A 15174-nucleotide genomic window follows, 5' to 3' on the forward strand; every position below is an offset into this window, starting at 1 on the left:
GGGGGGGGGGGACAGATTTCATAGGGCCCTACAATATCTAATGTTTTAAATAAATAAAATTAAATGCATTACACATACATACAAAACCAGTCAAAAGTTTTTGAACAGTAAATTTTTTAATGTTTTTTAAAGTCCCCTCTGTTCACCAAGCCTGCATTTTTTTGATTAGAAGAACAGCAAAAACAGTTTTTGTTAAACTGAATAATTTTTGAATTATGTTTAATATTTGAAATAACTGTTTTCTATTTGAATATTTTTAAAATGCAATTTATTTCTGTGATCAAAGCTAAATTTTCAGAAATCATTATAATATGCTGATTTGCTTTTCAAGAAACATTTTATTATTATTATTATTATTATTATTATTATTATTATTATTATTAGCATTTACCCGATTAATTTTTTTCTGGGGAAAGAAATGATAGGAAATAATACTTTTATTTAGCAAGAACGCTTTAAATTGCTCAAAAGTGATGATAAAGACATGTATAATGTTACAAAAGATTTCTATTTCAGATAAATGCTGTTCTTCTGAACTTTCTATTCATCAAAGCTGTTTTCAACAAAAATAATAGTAATAATAATAATAAAAATAATGATGTTTTTTGAGCAGCAAATCAGAATATTAGAATGATTTTCGAAGGACCATGTGCATGTAGTAATGGTGCTAAAAATTCAGCTTTGAAATCACAGGAATAAATTACATTTTAAAATATATTAAAATAGAAAACAGTTACTTTAAATAGTAAAAATATTTCAAAATTATCCTGTTTTTGCTGTACTTTGGATCAAATAGATGCAGGCTTGGTGAGCAGAAGAGATACACACATCATTACCCTCATTCACAACTCTACTTCATTCAAGGTTCCTTTCTTTCTCTTTTCTGTCTAATTCTGAGGTTTGAAAATCCAACAAGACTAAAACTTTGCATTTCCAATCCCTGACAGAAGACATTTCTATGGCAGTGTTTTTAAATACACAAGCTCACAGTCTCTGCCAGAAAGCAATATGAAGAAGCGTACACGTGGTTTTCACTGTTCTCTAACCATCAAAAAAGCACAACACAGCTCCCAGATCTATGTGTAATGAAAAAAGGATGTGACAGACAAAGAGAATAAGAGTACAGAGGCTCTTCTGGAATAATATCAGAGGTGTCCAGCAGAACAGGTGCTGTCTGTGTGATGAGAAGTGGAGTGAGAGGGGTCGTGTCACGCGTCTCTGAGGGAGAAGGGCATTTAAAGCCTCTGCAGAGGACTGATCCACCATCTGCCTGGACCCTCTGCTATGTGTGTTGGCCAATGGCTAAATACCAGCGGCATCATTTGTGCCAGCCTCTAATCACCGCCGTCTGACAGTCCATCAGCTCCCTCCAACCCTCAGAGAGCCACTTTTTATCTACAGTTATGCCTAAAGTCACAAACCCCTGCCATCTCTCTGAACATCTTAACAGCTGGAAAGATCAGTGATGAAATCTCTTCTGCTAAATGAAGCCGTGTTAATAGCATTCTGGCTAATTAAAGTGAGCTTTTAGCAGCATAGACCACCTCACTGTCCACAAATGTGATCAATAATTCATGGTCTTTCTTCCCTGTACAAAAGAAATAAACAGTTTAGCTTCTGTCCATCAAGGAGTGTTTTCAAACAAGCGCTTCTGCATGTGCCAAAAGCTCTTGCGTTTCCAGGCGAGGTACTTTCTGCTGAATTTCAGTAATTCTGCTGGTCTACGCTGTGATAATGGAGAGACACTATTTAGTATGTCCCTTTATCAGTGTGAACCATCGCTGAGACAACAGGGAGCGCCGGGCTTTACATCTGCCACACATCATAATTATCTCTGCACTGCCTTAATTCAGCACGTGCGCCGTCAGTCACAACCTCACACAGAGGCGCCAATTAAACAGGGAATACTTCAAATTAAGAAATATTGGTTTGACTGGGGTTTAAATAGAGGGGGGTTCCCACACTTACCATGTCTAATTCCGCCTCCTTTTTGAAAACTGAATATGCCTCTTCATATCCGTTGGAACGAAGGTAATCAGCTATCGCTCGGTTTCTGAAAAACAAAGAAAAGCCTAATTAGTTCTCTTGATAACCAGACTTTGTGATCGTGGATTAAGAAAAGAGCTGTGGTAAGAGCTTTTGACACAACTGAAAGAACATGCATATCTGAGCACATATTCAGACACTGGTGCACTGGAATTTTGTTATGGTAGACAAAACAGCTACTCATGGAAAACTGCTTAAGCATACATGGAGAATCAGGCCTGAAAAAGACGAGAGTGTGGAAAAAAAAAGACTGATATGGAATTTGCTCAATAAATTTCAGTACTGGCCTTAGGATGTGGCCTTAAAGATATTTAGGAAGTTGTTTATTGGACAAGCATGACTGGGTCAAATCAACAAAAAAAAAAAAAAAGCATTAGTTAGGGCTCTATGAGTTTTATTTCTTCCCCATTTTAATTTTCAGGATTTCGTTTTTTTCCGTTTTAGTTGTTTTAGCCTCTGTTTTAATGTTTAAATAATAAAATATTAAATCAAAAACAAGTGTAATTAATTAACACAGGCATCTTATACAATTTAACAGCAATTCATTACACATTTAACAAAAATTACATTTTTAAGGCTTTATGAAATAAATTTTATTTTTTTCCAAAATTCCATTGCATTTTTTTTTTTTTCCATTTTAATTTTCAGGATTCTTTTTTCCCCCCGTTTGAATTTTTCTACAGCGTATTTTAATGGTTAAATAAAAAATACTAATCAAAAAAATGTGTAATTAATTAACTTGCACATCTTACACAATTTAACAGCAATTTGTTACACATTTAACAAAAAATAATTTTTTAAGGCCCTATGAAATGGTTTATATTTTCCCAAAGGCTGTTTTATTTTTTTCCAAATTCTTTTATTTATTTATTATTTTTTTTCCAGATTTAATTTTTAGGATTTTTTTTTCCTTTTAACTTTTCTAGCCTCAGTTTTAATGGTTCAATTAGAAATTATTAATCAAAAATATATTTTTTTAATTATTTTAAATCTAATTATTTAAAAAATATATATTTGGTTTTTTTTGTCAAAAATGCTGCGATTTACATTTTTCTGATAAATTCTGGTAAACGGTAAAAAAAAAAAAAAAAAGAAAGGAAAGAAAGAAAGAAAGAAAACAAACCACGTTACTACTAGTAGTAATACTACTACTACTACCATGCATTAAGTAATATATTTGTCACAATTTCTTCAAGTTAAACCAAACTTCTAATCTGATAATTTGATGGGTTGCTGTGAAGACTTTAGTTTCTGTTTGTGTATGATAGTTTGGCAAAATGCTCACAAAGTTATTCTCAAAGCAGTTCTGAAGATAATGTTTGTGTTATGTACTCATATCAAACACGCAAAGGATAAAAACACACCTTTTAAAGGAAGATAAATTATTAATAAATGTTAAACATAAGACATTATTATATCATTATTAAAAGTTACAGCAATACATTTAAAAACAAAGAAAAAAAAAATCTAAGAAGAAAAGTATACTTTAAAAATAAATAATAATAATAATAATAATAATAATAATAATAATAATAATAACAATAATAATAATAATAATAATAATAATAATAATAATAATAATAATAATAATAATAATAATAATAATAACAATAATAATAATAATAATAATAATAATAATAACAACAACAACAACAACAACAACAACAACAACAACAACAACAACAACACTCCATGGTTTTATTTTTCTATGCCACTGAGTGGAGCAAAGACTTACTATTTCAATAAAACATGCTAGGGAAAAAAAAAAAAAATCATTTACAGCTGAAATAAAATATGCGCACATTCACAAAGAATAATTTTTCAAATGCTTTCTACTTAAAAGGGAAGGAATATGTCAGTTCTTTGAAGGAAGCCTCCGCCTCTGTTTTCAACACATTTTGAGCTGCTGAGGAGTCAGCAAGACTGTGGTGTGCGGAAGATATTCATTGATAGTGGTGATAGTGAAGACAAAGGCGGCTGTCAGAGACGCCACTCTGCTGTCCAAACTCTTCCTGGCATTGTGATGGCAGAAACGTGAGGAAACAAGGAGCCTAATATGGAAATGCTGTTTCAGCGTGACAACCACATTGTCCACATCTACTCTTAAATCAAGATCAAAATCAAGATGGATAAAAAGAATTAAAATATCTATAGACCAGACAACAAAGAGTCTAACAGCACACACACGCAGAGGAAAAACTCTGGGTGTGGCATGGTTAGAGATAAATGATATGATTATATATACACACAGTGTGTGTTTGGTGGACAGGCCGGTTCACTAAGGAGCAGACAATGAAGTGCCCGAGCTTTAGCACTGTATCTACTACAGCCTGTGACAGCGAGGGTGTTCTGATTAAAGTCAAGGTCAGCACGAGGTTATCTCTCATGTGACAGGCGGCAGGAATGAACTACACACTGCTTTACGCCAGAGGGAACATATGTGTGTGTGACTCTACTCTGCTTTGAGTGGGACATGCTCGACAGATACCTTCCTAAAGACACAGCACAAAAACAATGCATCTTTGTGAGTCAAACAGAGCCGTTCGGCAAAACAAAACTCTGATGATTATGGCTCATTCTGGAAAGTTTCAGGAGTGACAACCGCAGTTAAATGCAATAGCGAATACCCTGAATTGGCATTCTGTGTGTATACTGTATACAAAACTCACATTTGTTTGACTAAGATAAGCAAAGCCACATTTTGCATTTGCACCGTTATTAACAAAAACATGGATGACCACAGTTTAAAATCTTTAAATGCATTCCATAATAATAAAAAATGAAAAGAAATGAGAATTTAATTGATTATTTGTCCAGTCTATGTGTAGCTCTCATAGAAACATCATTACTATTGTTATATTTTGGACTGCAATTAAATAAGGTCGATTTTTAATTCATCCAAACATAAAAATTCTCACCTTCATATAAAAAAAAAAAAAAAAAAAAAAAAAAAAAAAAACTTTCTTTCTTTTGCAGAACACAAGAGAGTATATTGTTAAAAAAACCTGTCTTTTGTATTTGTCCATACAATTGGATGTCAACGGGGTCCAATGTTGTTTGGTTCCCAGTGTTTTTTAAAATATCCTTTGTGTTTCACAAAAGAAACTACACAGGTCTAGAATGACATGAGGGTAAGTAATGAAGACAGAATCATTTTTGGTTGACTATCCTTTTTAAAATGGCCAACGAAAAAACAATTGTATTAAAATAAATATTTTAGTCACAAGCTTGCTCACTCAACGAGTGTTTGAAAGTTTAAAGCGACTTGCTTGATGTTAGGACATGCCTTTTTGCACAACAGAAACTCATAATTCATAATTTACAAGAATACAACCATGAAATGTAAGTTCTGTGCTGTAAAAAAAGCAATCCTGAAGATCATTAAACATCAAATGCAACCTGTCAAAAAAACAAACAAAAAAAAACAAAAAAACACAAGCAGTCCACATAAAGCTGCTTATGAGCTTCTTTGAAGCATTTAATAAAATGCTCGAATAAAACAGCAAGTTTAGCTACTATGAAGACAAGTGACAACTATACTTAACTGCAGTGTGTATTTTAGTCACAGGGTGGAAAGCAGTGGGTTTTTCATCTATCTTCAGATTATTATTTAGATGATGTTTCAGCATTTTATTATGGATGATGTGTTGACAGACAAGTAGCAAAGACAGGGTTCATACAGATACTGTAAAATTCCAGGACTTTCAAGGACTTCAAGCACCATTTTTTAATTTTCAAGGACTTTTTCAGAGATTTCACTTATGAAACCATGTCTTATCTTTCAAAATCTAAAAAAGATACATAAATAAAAATATGCTTAAAAAAAAAAAAAAAAAAAAAAAAAAAAAAAAAGGAGGCAAAACTAAAGTGAAGAAGATGCTAAGTATACTACACTTTTACTATACCAAATCATGGGTAATTTTCTAAAGGGATTTGTATTTGTGTATACTTTTTCTTTTTTATTTTATCTTTATTTAACACAACAGCAGTGTCTTAATGGTTTAATGATTTCTACCCTTTAAGAACAAAACAACAGAAAAAAAAAAAAGATTTGTGAAATTGCTCCAAAATCCTGGTTAAAAACAAACGATTCACCATACACAGTCCAAAGTCACAAACTGAATCAAATGATTCGCTGACCTGCACTGAAGTCCTCATCTGAGTCGAATGATTTGATTGCTCTGAAGTTAAGATCTAGAGCAAAAGTTTTGCGAACCCGCTCTGAAGTTTTGATCTAAATTAAATTATTCATGATCCATGCACTGAAGTACCAATCTGAATAATGATTCATGAACCATCGTTTCAAATCTGGACTCGGAGCATGGATCACGAATCACAAATCACTTGACTTAGATTGGAACTTTGAGTATTGCAAATCTTTGATTTGAATCATTCAATTCGCAAAATGATTCACAAACCCACTCAAATCTAAATTAAATGATTCACAATATGCGCTTGAAATACTGATATGAAAAATTGGGGCACTCTAAAGTGAATCATTTTGCAGTGCAATGGTTTAACTGATTTAGAGTTTTGAAAAGCTCTGTTTTACCCATCACTACTTGCTTTTTAAAATCATTAGAAGCGATGTTGAAATTCAAAAACGAATGGCTTATAATTTGATCTGGTTTTTGTGATCGAATCAAAATCAATGATCGAAGTCAAGAGTTTGAATCAGAGTGGCTCCAGCATAAATGACTCACTCAATTGATTCACTTCATCTATTCCTCTTTTTGCATCTTCAGCCCTGTTTACATGACATTGTCAGTACTACTACTGGCTTAGCTCTCTAGTTTTACGACATTAACTGCAATAAGTATGACGTTTCTTAAATTATGTGAATTTTGTGTGAAAAGATATGTGCAGGAATATTGCTATTTTCAAGGGTTTTCCAGGCCTTAAACTTTAAAAAGTCAAATTCAAGTACTTCAAGGTCTTTAAGCAACCTTAAACGAACCCTGCAAAAATCAGTGTTGGCACAACTAAACAAACAACCACAGTGTTTCCTAACAATAACAAATTACTTCCAATTATTTCCCATTATGAGGTAAAGTGTCATGACATTTAGACCCTCAGATGCATTTCCCCCATACTAGTATGCTAATATTTAAACACCTGCCCACCCACTGCTGAATACATCATCTAAACCCCAGATCACAATCACAGCCAGCCAAAATAGCTATTTTTTGTGATACTGCTTAGCTGCACAGTCAGAATCCATATAAAAAAGTGGAAATGAACTCTAAAAGCTATAAAAAGCCTTTCAGCTCTCCTAAACTGGCTTGTAGGGAAGGACATGCTGTACTGAAGATAGCGAGGAAAAGAAAACATTGAGAACAAACAAATGAGGGCTCATAGCTTTGGGCTGGTCTCCATGGAAACCGAGAAGCAGGCAGAGAAGCGAAGCGGCGATGAACCTGAGTGGGCAGGGAAGCTGAAAACAAGGAACAAAAGAAACTCTTCATTAAGAGAGGGCTTCCTTAAACTAACCAGTGACTGCTTCTCTAGAGACCATTTTTGGACAACATGGGAATAACTGAATGTTCAAACACAGTCAGCACCTTGGGAGTCTAGGATGATACACTGGAAATATGTCTTTTTTGCAACATGAAAAAAATGGTAATTTCAATAAAAATAGATGTAAACCCATTAATATGAGAAAACGAGGTTTCATAATATCTACCTGCCAGGTACATAAGACCATAAGATTTTTGTAATATAGAAAACATGGTCAGAATCAAGAAATTCTGTCATAAAAATGGAATTTACTGTATAATTTTGGCAAAACACCTTACACTTAAAATGGCAACATGAGTATTTAAAGTCCCCATGAAATTATAATTGAAGTTTTTTGGCTTTTAATATGAATATGTTAGCCTTAAAGGAGAGGTCCGGTGTGATATTGACCTAAAGTGTATTGAATCATGATACCGAGTGTGAACTAACCTTGCATATCTCATCTCGGCTTGTCCACTCCAGTCCGAAATCTGGGGTCAGTTAGCCGATGCTAACAACAGGTTGTCGATGAGAGTAAATGGGGCATCGGGCTAGCCATGTAAATAAATCACTGTTTTACACCATTTACGAGGCACAAAGTAGCTCCACACTTCATTGGTAGACTTCCAAGGGCCCTGGCATTTAAAACGAGACATTGAGAACTCAGAATAACCACCGGTAGTTTATTTACAAGAAGACTTATACAAACAGTACCTGCAAGAAAATGACGGGCCGCCGCCATCTTCAATGTAGTCACGATAAGTTGAGTGTCGAGCAGGAACGAAACTACAACCTGATAAGTCACGTGAGTCCTCGCGTTTGTTTTGGACTGGAGTTAGTGCAGACAGTTGGCAATTGCAAGGATGTCGGACGATGAAGCTACTGAGTTTTATGAAGACGAGGATGAAACATTTGAGTTATCAGGTTGTAGTTTCGTTCCTGCTCGACACTCAACTTATCGTGACTACATTGAAGATGGCCGTCATTTTCTTGCAGGTACTGTTTGTATAAGTCTTCTTGTAAATAAACTACCGGTGGTTATTCTGAGTTCTCAATGTCTCGTTTTAAATGCCAGGGCCCTTGGAAGTCTACCAATGAAGTGTGGAGCTACTTTGTGCCTCGTAAATGGTGTAAAACAGTGAAAGCCCGATGCCCCATTTACTCTCATCGACAACCTGTTGTTAGCATCGGCTAACTGACCCCAGATTTCGGACTGGAGTGGACAAGCCGAGATGAGATATGCAAGGTTAGTTCACACTCGGTATCATGATTCAATACACTTTAGGTCAATATCACACCGGACCTCTCCTTTAAGGTTATCTGTAAGCTACAGATCAAAACAATGACAAAATTTGTATTTATAAGATATAAGCATTCAAAACTTAGTTTCTAACTTCCACCAATATGGATCAACAATTTTAATGACATCAGCCTGCAATTCAGCTTCTCATCAAACTTTGTCCAATCAAATACTCTCTAGAATACGAAGGGTCCTGCCCCCAACGCTGAAACTGCATCTGAAATCAGTCAGATGAATTCACAGTAGTAGTATTTTCTTGTACGGTGAATGGCACATAGTGCACTATATAGGGGACAGGAAACGATTCAGGCAGTATAAATATTTTTTCCATTGGGGCAACAGAAGTAGTTTTGCACTGTGTCATGCAAACAGCCGAAGCACACATCCAGTCTGCTCAGATCAAGAGACATGATAGCATCAAGCAGCAACCTCCCGATCTCTCTCTTTAAGCTAACACAGAAATGACTTAAACTGCAATTCATCAACTGGCCGTTAGAGACTGGCTCCAAAAGGGAGTCTATGGGATTGACTCCCTTTTGGAGCCAGTCTCTAACAGCCAGTTGATGAATGTTAAATTGCCCAACTTTACAACAGGAAAAAAAAAAAAAAAAAAAAAGTTTACAGCCCTTCACGTGATTTTTTTTTTTATAACTAAATTATATTAAGCCTTAAAGTTCTGCATTAATTAAGGGTGTGGCCACTTGAGTAATGTCACCACTGTTGCGCCCTGTGTGGCTGCGTGGTTTCAGCAAACAGCTCCACGAACGTCCTGCCTCCTTGCCCATTTTCAATTATGCGGGAGTGACACAATTCTAAGATGGCGACGGTCTGCTCCCGCCCACTATGTTCTTCAAAACTGCACTTCAGAAACCTACAGGTAACGTCATGGATGCTACATCCATGTTTTTTTTTTACAGTCATTGTATAGCACTGAGCAGATCATATGCAAACCACAAAACGTATCAGACCCATTTGAATTCTACAGAGAACGGTATATTTTACAGTGATATGGATGAGATTGTGGCTGCCACTGCTTAATATGTCCCACCCTATCTACCAGTTTCAGCTGAATTACATCAACACGTAGAATAACGCTTCATGTTTCAAAGCACTTCAGTGGACTGTTAAATATGAAGTCTGTACGCGTGTCATCTACACATGCGTTTGACTTCAACAAAAGACTCTACTGATCCAAACAACTATATACCACTTTTTGATTAATTAAACAATAGCGGCTAGATTTAATAAGGTAACAGTATGGAAAAATCATTTTGATTTAATTGGGTTCAAATGGTTTTTGAACCTAAACAACTGCAGCTCATTTTTCTCTAGAACATAAACAAGGCAGCACACTTCAAAGGCTCCTTTGCTACATATCGAGTTGAAATATGATCAGGGCTGATTTTCATGCCATCATGGTTAGTTTCTATAATGCTGGGAAGGAGAATACAAATGCTTCATTGTCAGCTTTTAAAAGTGTACATCTGTGTAGATATTTTTACTTAATTTTCCTTACAACAGATTTTGTTACAGACCTGAAAAAGTTGACCTGTTTATTCAGGGGCTTGCATTATTTGCATCTACTGGTGTTTCATGGAAATATGATAAAATATCTGATGAATATGATAAAGAAAATGCTAGCTGCTCTGAAAAATGCTTGCGGGCAAACATTAACAAATATTGATAGTGAGTAAAATATAGACAGTTTCATCTACACATACTCAAGCATAACTATACGAGGACAGTCCATAAGAACTTCATCTCCAACCCACTAATGTAATAAAGGACTGACAATTGACAAAAGAATAAATTAATAACAATAATAAGCGCTTATTAAAACATTTTACAATACCGCTTACAATATTTTCATTCATGTTATAATTTAAATCGCAAATATTGTGCTATGCAGCACTTTGCCAAAAAATAAAGGGAACTGTTCCAATTTATTTTGACTACATTTTAAAAAATTTATTAAAAATTGTTACAGGCTTATGCAATAATTTGTAATAAATCATAAAACACAGAATACCCAAAAAAAATAAAAAATGGAAAACACAGAATTTCTGAAAAAAAAAAAAAAAAAAAAAAAACATTTCACAAGGCTCCATTTTTGTTCTAATCTGAATACATTATTAAATTATTAAAATTCAAATTGAACATCCTTTTTGGTTATCAAAAATAGAATCCAGAAAAATGTAAACAGAAAACGCAAAATTTAGAAAAAGATAAAATGGAATTTAGGAAAAATGAAAAGGATTTCATAACATATCAAATAGTTAATTTAATGAAGAATTTAATTTTTAATATTTAACAGTATGTTTCAGGACCACATGAATCTGCAGCTAAAAAGCAAGTAACACCGTAAATCTAAAGCTCTAAAGCAGGGCGGTGGCAGTATGTGTGCACGATGTGTAAAGTGAGAGAGGCTGGAGGAGAAGAGATGAGGAGCATTACCTCATTCTTTTCAGAGGAGAGTCATCTCTCTCTAACATCATTTCCGCAAAGTGCCTGCTTCCGGATCCACATCACCACTGCCAGCCAGACAGCAGCATCCCGCACCCCTCCCACCCCGACTCCACAAACCCTGCGCATCTCATCCTCAGTAAACAAACACTGTCTTATCAGACTGCGATGAGCCCCTGTGGGTATATCTTGTCTGACTGCCTCTGGCGTGTGGATTTGCTTTGCTTATTATCCAGCTGCCATCGTGTATCAGAACACTGCATCACAGGACTGCAGAATGAGTCCCTTTGCAGGCTTTGGGAGATGGTAACCTTTGTACAAACAGAAAAAGGAGTCTGATCTCCCCTGCAGCTATCCTGTACATGAAACAACATGGCCGACAGAAAGTGGCTTTCATCAAAGCCAGCATGCTCTTTTTGCAGCTCCATCCAGGGATTCTACAGGAGAGCTGATTATTCCCTGACAAAAGGCACCTGAGCAGAGGTTGCTGTGGTTCTGCTGAGTAAGCGCACACCATGTGTTCTCTGAGCACCCAAGTGGACTTTACACTAGTTTCCAGTAAGGACCAGTCAGACAAACCTTTTCACTCAATGTCTAAACAGAACAAATGAGTTCTCAAAACTGATGACTCCAAAACTAGTGAACCCAATGAAAAAATGCAGGAATTGCAGCATATCTAACACTCTGACCTTATCAGTTCTCAAAGAGCCTCATTATTTCATCCAGACTACAGCACACCATATAGGTCAAACAATCACTGTAATATGAAAAGGGAATGTTCTAAAATCAAAAAGAAAGCATGTAATGAATGCATGATGATCAAAGCAAAGAAATGGCAAGCAAGTGATGTATCACAGTTACAGCAAGCAACACTATTAATATTGCTCATAATTAGGAATTAGATTTAAAAAAAAATAAATAAAAAAATCTAATTAATAATAAAAATATGTTGATAATAAAAATAATTTTTAGTTTCAATCTAGAAATTCAATCTAGAAAATTAAGAAATTTTTCCTGCCACAAATTTTGACTGCTATTTTACATTATTTTTTAAAAAATAAAATCTGCAGGTGTGCTGTGCTTGATTATATAAGGCCCTGTGATTTCAGCGATGCACAAAACACAGACTGAATCAAATTTTGGATGAATAAAAGTAGGTCAATACACTTAAAATCAAAATGTGATATGGACTGGTGTTTGTGTACATTAAGCTGCAAAAACGCTATTTAACTATGAATCCTGCATGTTTTACATGTTACTGTGTAAATAAATGGAGCAGACACGCAGTTTCGTTTAATACAGACATATTGAAGCACGTGTGACGATCGCAGTGTTTTCAGCCTTTGGCACTTCAAAATATAAGTACATAAACGCTAATCTCTAGAACTGCTCTAAAAGCCACTTAAAGCCATTTTACAGTTTATTTAAAGAAAAACCTATCGTCATATCATATACAAACAAAAACTAAATGTCTTCACAGCAATCCATCAAAATAAAAGCTTGGTTTAAATTGAAGAAACTGTGACAAAAATATATTAATTTACATTACTTAATGTAATGGTAGTACAACAACTAATAAGATTATTATTAAAACATTATTTTTTTAATAAATAGAATAATAAAATAAACTTTAAATAAAATAGATTTTAATATTTACCAGAAAAAACAATTTATTTACTAGAAAATGTATTTCTGGGGAAAAAAATAAAAAAAAAAATAAATAATAATAAAATAATAATAATAATAATAATAATAATAATAATAAGTTTCAAAGTTTCATGATCTTAATTATTTAGACTTTAGACTAGGCTTTAAGACATGCTTTTTAATGTAACCATTAAAACAGATCCTAGAGGAAAAAAAAAAAAAAAAAGAAAAAAAGTGAATTTTATTGATTTTATAGGGCCCTAATTGTAGAGCTGTAAATAAAATAAAATAAAATAAAATAAAAGTTAAATAAATTAAATAAAAATAAATAAAAGATGCTTTTGCTTATTAAAATTCAATAAAAATGGAATCCAGAAAATTAAATGGGAAACAGAATTTGGTAATAATAAAACTGAATTTGAAAAAAAAAAACAAAAAAAGAAACATTTTACTGGCCTTAAAAACATAATTTCATGTAACCATTAAAAAAAGAAAGAAAGAAAAAAAAAAAATACAGAAAAATGTGAATTTTATTGATTTTATAGGGTCCTAATTGTAGAGCTGTAAATAAAATAAAATAAAAATTAAATGAAATAAAAATAAATAAAAGTTTTTAAATAAAAGATGCTTTTGTTTATTAAAATTCAATAAAAATGGAATCCAGAAAATTAATGGGAAACAGAATTTGGTAATAATAAAACTGAATTTGAAAAAAAAAAAAAAAATATTTTACTGGCCTTAAAAACAATTTCTGTTAAACGTTTAATAAAAATGCTGTTAAACTGAGCATGTTTCAAAGTTTCATGATTTGAATTAATTAGAGATGCTAATTTTTCAAAAATTCAAAAATTGGAAAAAAAATAAAATAAAACAGATTTCATAGGGCCCTAATTGTAGGGCTGCACAATTTTACGAAAAATTGTAAATATCTCAGTTTAACTTAGTGATGTGCAACAATTAAATCGTGATTAACTGCATCCAAAACCAAAGTCTTTGTTTATATGCACATGTATATTATGTAAACAAACACTTACATTTTGTATGCGATTAATCATTGCACAGCACTAATTTAACTATAAAATAACATTAATATTAATAATAAAAACCCTAGCAACCACCTAGCAATGCTTTTGCCACAAACTAAAACGTTCAAGTAGCTGCACGGGACCATGCTGAAGCACTCAGAACACCTTGAATGTTTGTCTATTCTGAAAACCATCAATGCTAGACAGTTCAGGTACCAGAAAGCTAAATCACAACTCCACCTAAATAGTTAAATGAAGCATACAGATCTTATTTTAGTGATACGATGAATGTAGGTTAATTGCAAACGCTGGGTTCTGGCAGTTCAGAGACGGCAGACCTTGAGTTAGTGTGTGTAAAGGGCACATGCAATTGGATGTGCGTGTGTGTGCACAGCATGGGAGTGTAGAGCCAGCTGTCTCACATAGACACACATTTAGGTTTTGACAGCGCTAATGAGATTTAGGCTGCTCCGCAGAGGCCACACCCCTCAAGACGACCAGCAAAGCGGGGTCTTAGCACTTATGCTGTGTTTTTGTTTACAGTCATTTGAATAAGGTCCCGAGCCATGGCACAATCTCACGTATGCACACACACAGAGGGATTTCCACACTCTTTCGAGGGGAAGCTTTAGATTATGCATTCACATTCCCTCGCCGGTATGAAGGAGTGGCGGCTGGCACAGTAATCTCTGACTGCATGTGGCACTAATGCATGTATTATGCGTGTAAAGCTTTGCTCAGCTCCTCCTCAGGAATCTCTTAAGCATAAACAACTACACAACCACAAAATTGCCATTTAAATGCCACCCAATGTTTGAAAACCTGACATTTTTGGCATTTCAATTACCCCATTTCAGCCCTCCACAATAATATAATAAATCCCAGTCTGAAGTCTAGACTGACTCTAGGGATGCTGAGGTAGCATCTAAGCCGACGGATGAAGCCCCTAAAAGCAGCAGAAGGGCCGTCACCTCCTCCGTGTGCCAGTCGGCAGATTAAATCCATACTGCTGATGGGATTCCTGCTGACTGGCTGGCGGAAGCTCCATCAGAGCTCGCCAGGGGCTGGCAAAGCAGAATGAGGTAGAGAGGTGGTCTCCAGAGCCCAGACCTGCACACACCTGCCACACCTAAAACGCTAAACCACGGCAGTCATGATGAAATATCATATTTTAAAACAAATACATATTTTGCCTGG

At 34.5% G+C, this 15174-nt stretch overlaps 1 protein-coding gene across 1 annotated transcript in view; it reads right to left on the minus strand.

Annotated features, from left to right (window-relative positions):
* Nucleotides 1-15174, minus strand: part of pafah1b1a (platelet-activating factor acetylhydrolase 1b, regulatory subunit 1a) — a 44346-nt gene that overhangs the window by 17038 nt on the left and 12134 nt on the right. Inside the window, exon 3 of the mRNA XM_051128595.1 lies at nucleotides 1969-2053. Coding sequence (XP_050984552.1) covers nucleotides 1969-2053 — 85 coding nt within the window. The remainder of the gene's footprint in view (nucleotides 1-1968; nucleotides 2054-15174) is intronic.

Source organism: Labeo rohita, chromosome 15, assembly GCF_022985175.1.
Source record: "Labeo rohita strain BAU-BD-2019 chromosome 15, IGBB_LRoh.1.0, whole genome shotgun sequence".
Classification (NCBI taxonomy): Eukaryota; Metazoa; Chordata; class Actinopteri; order Cypriniformes; family Cyprinidae; genus Labeo; species Labeo rohita.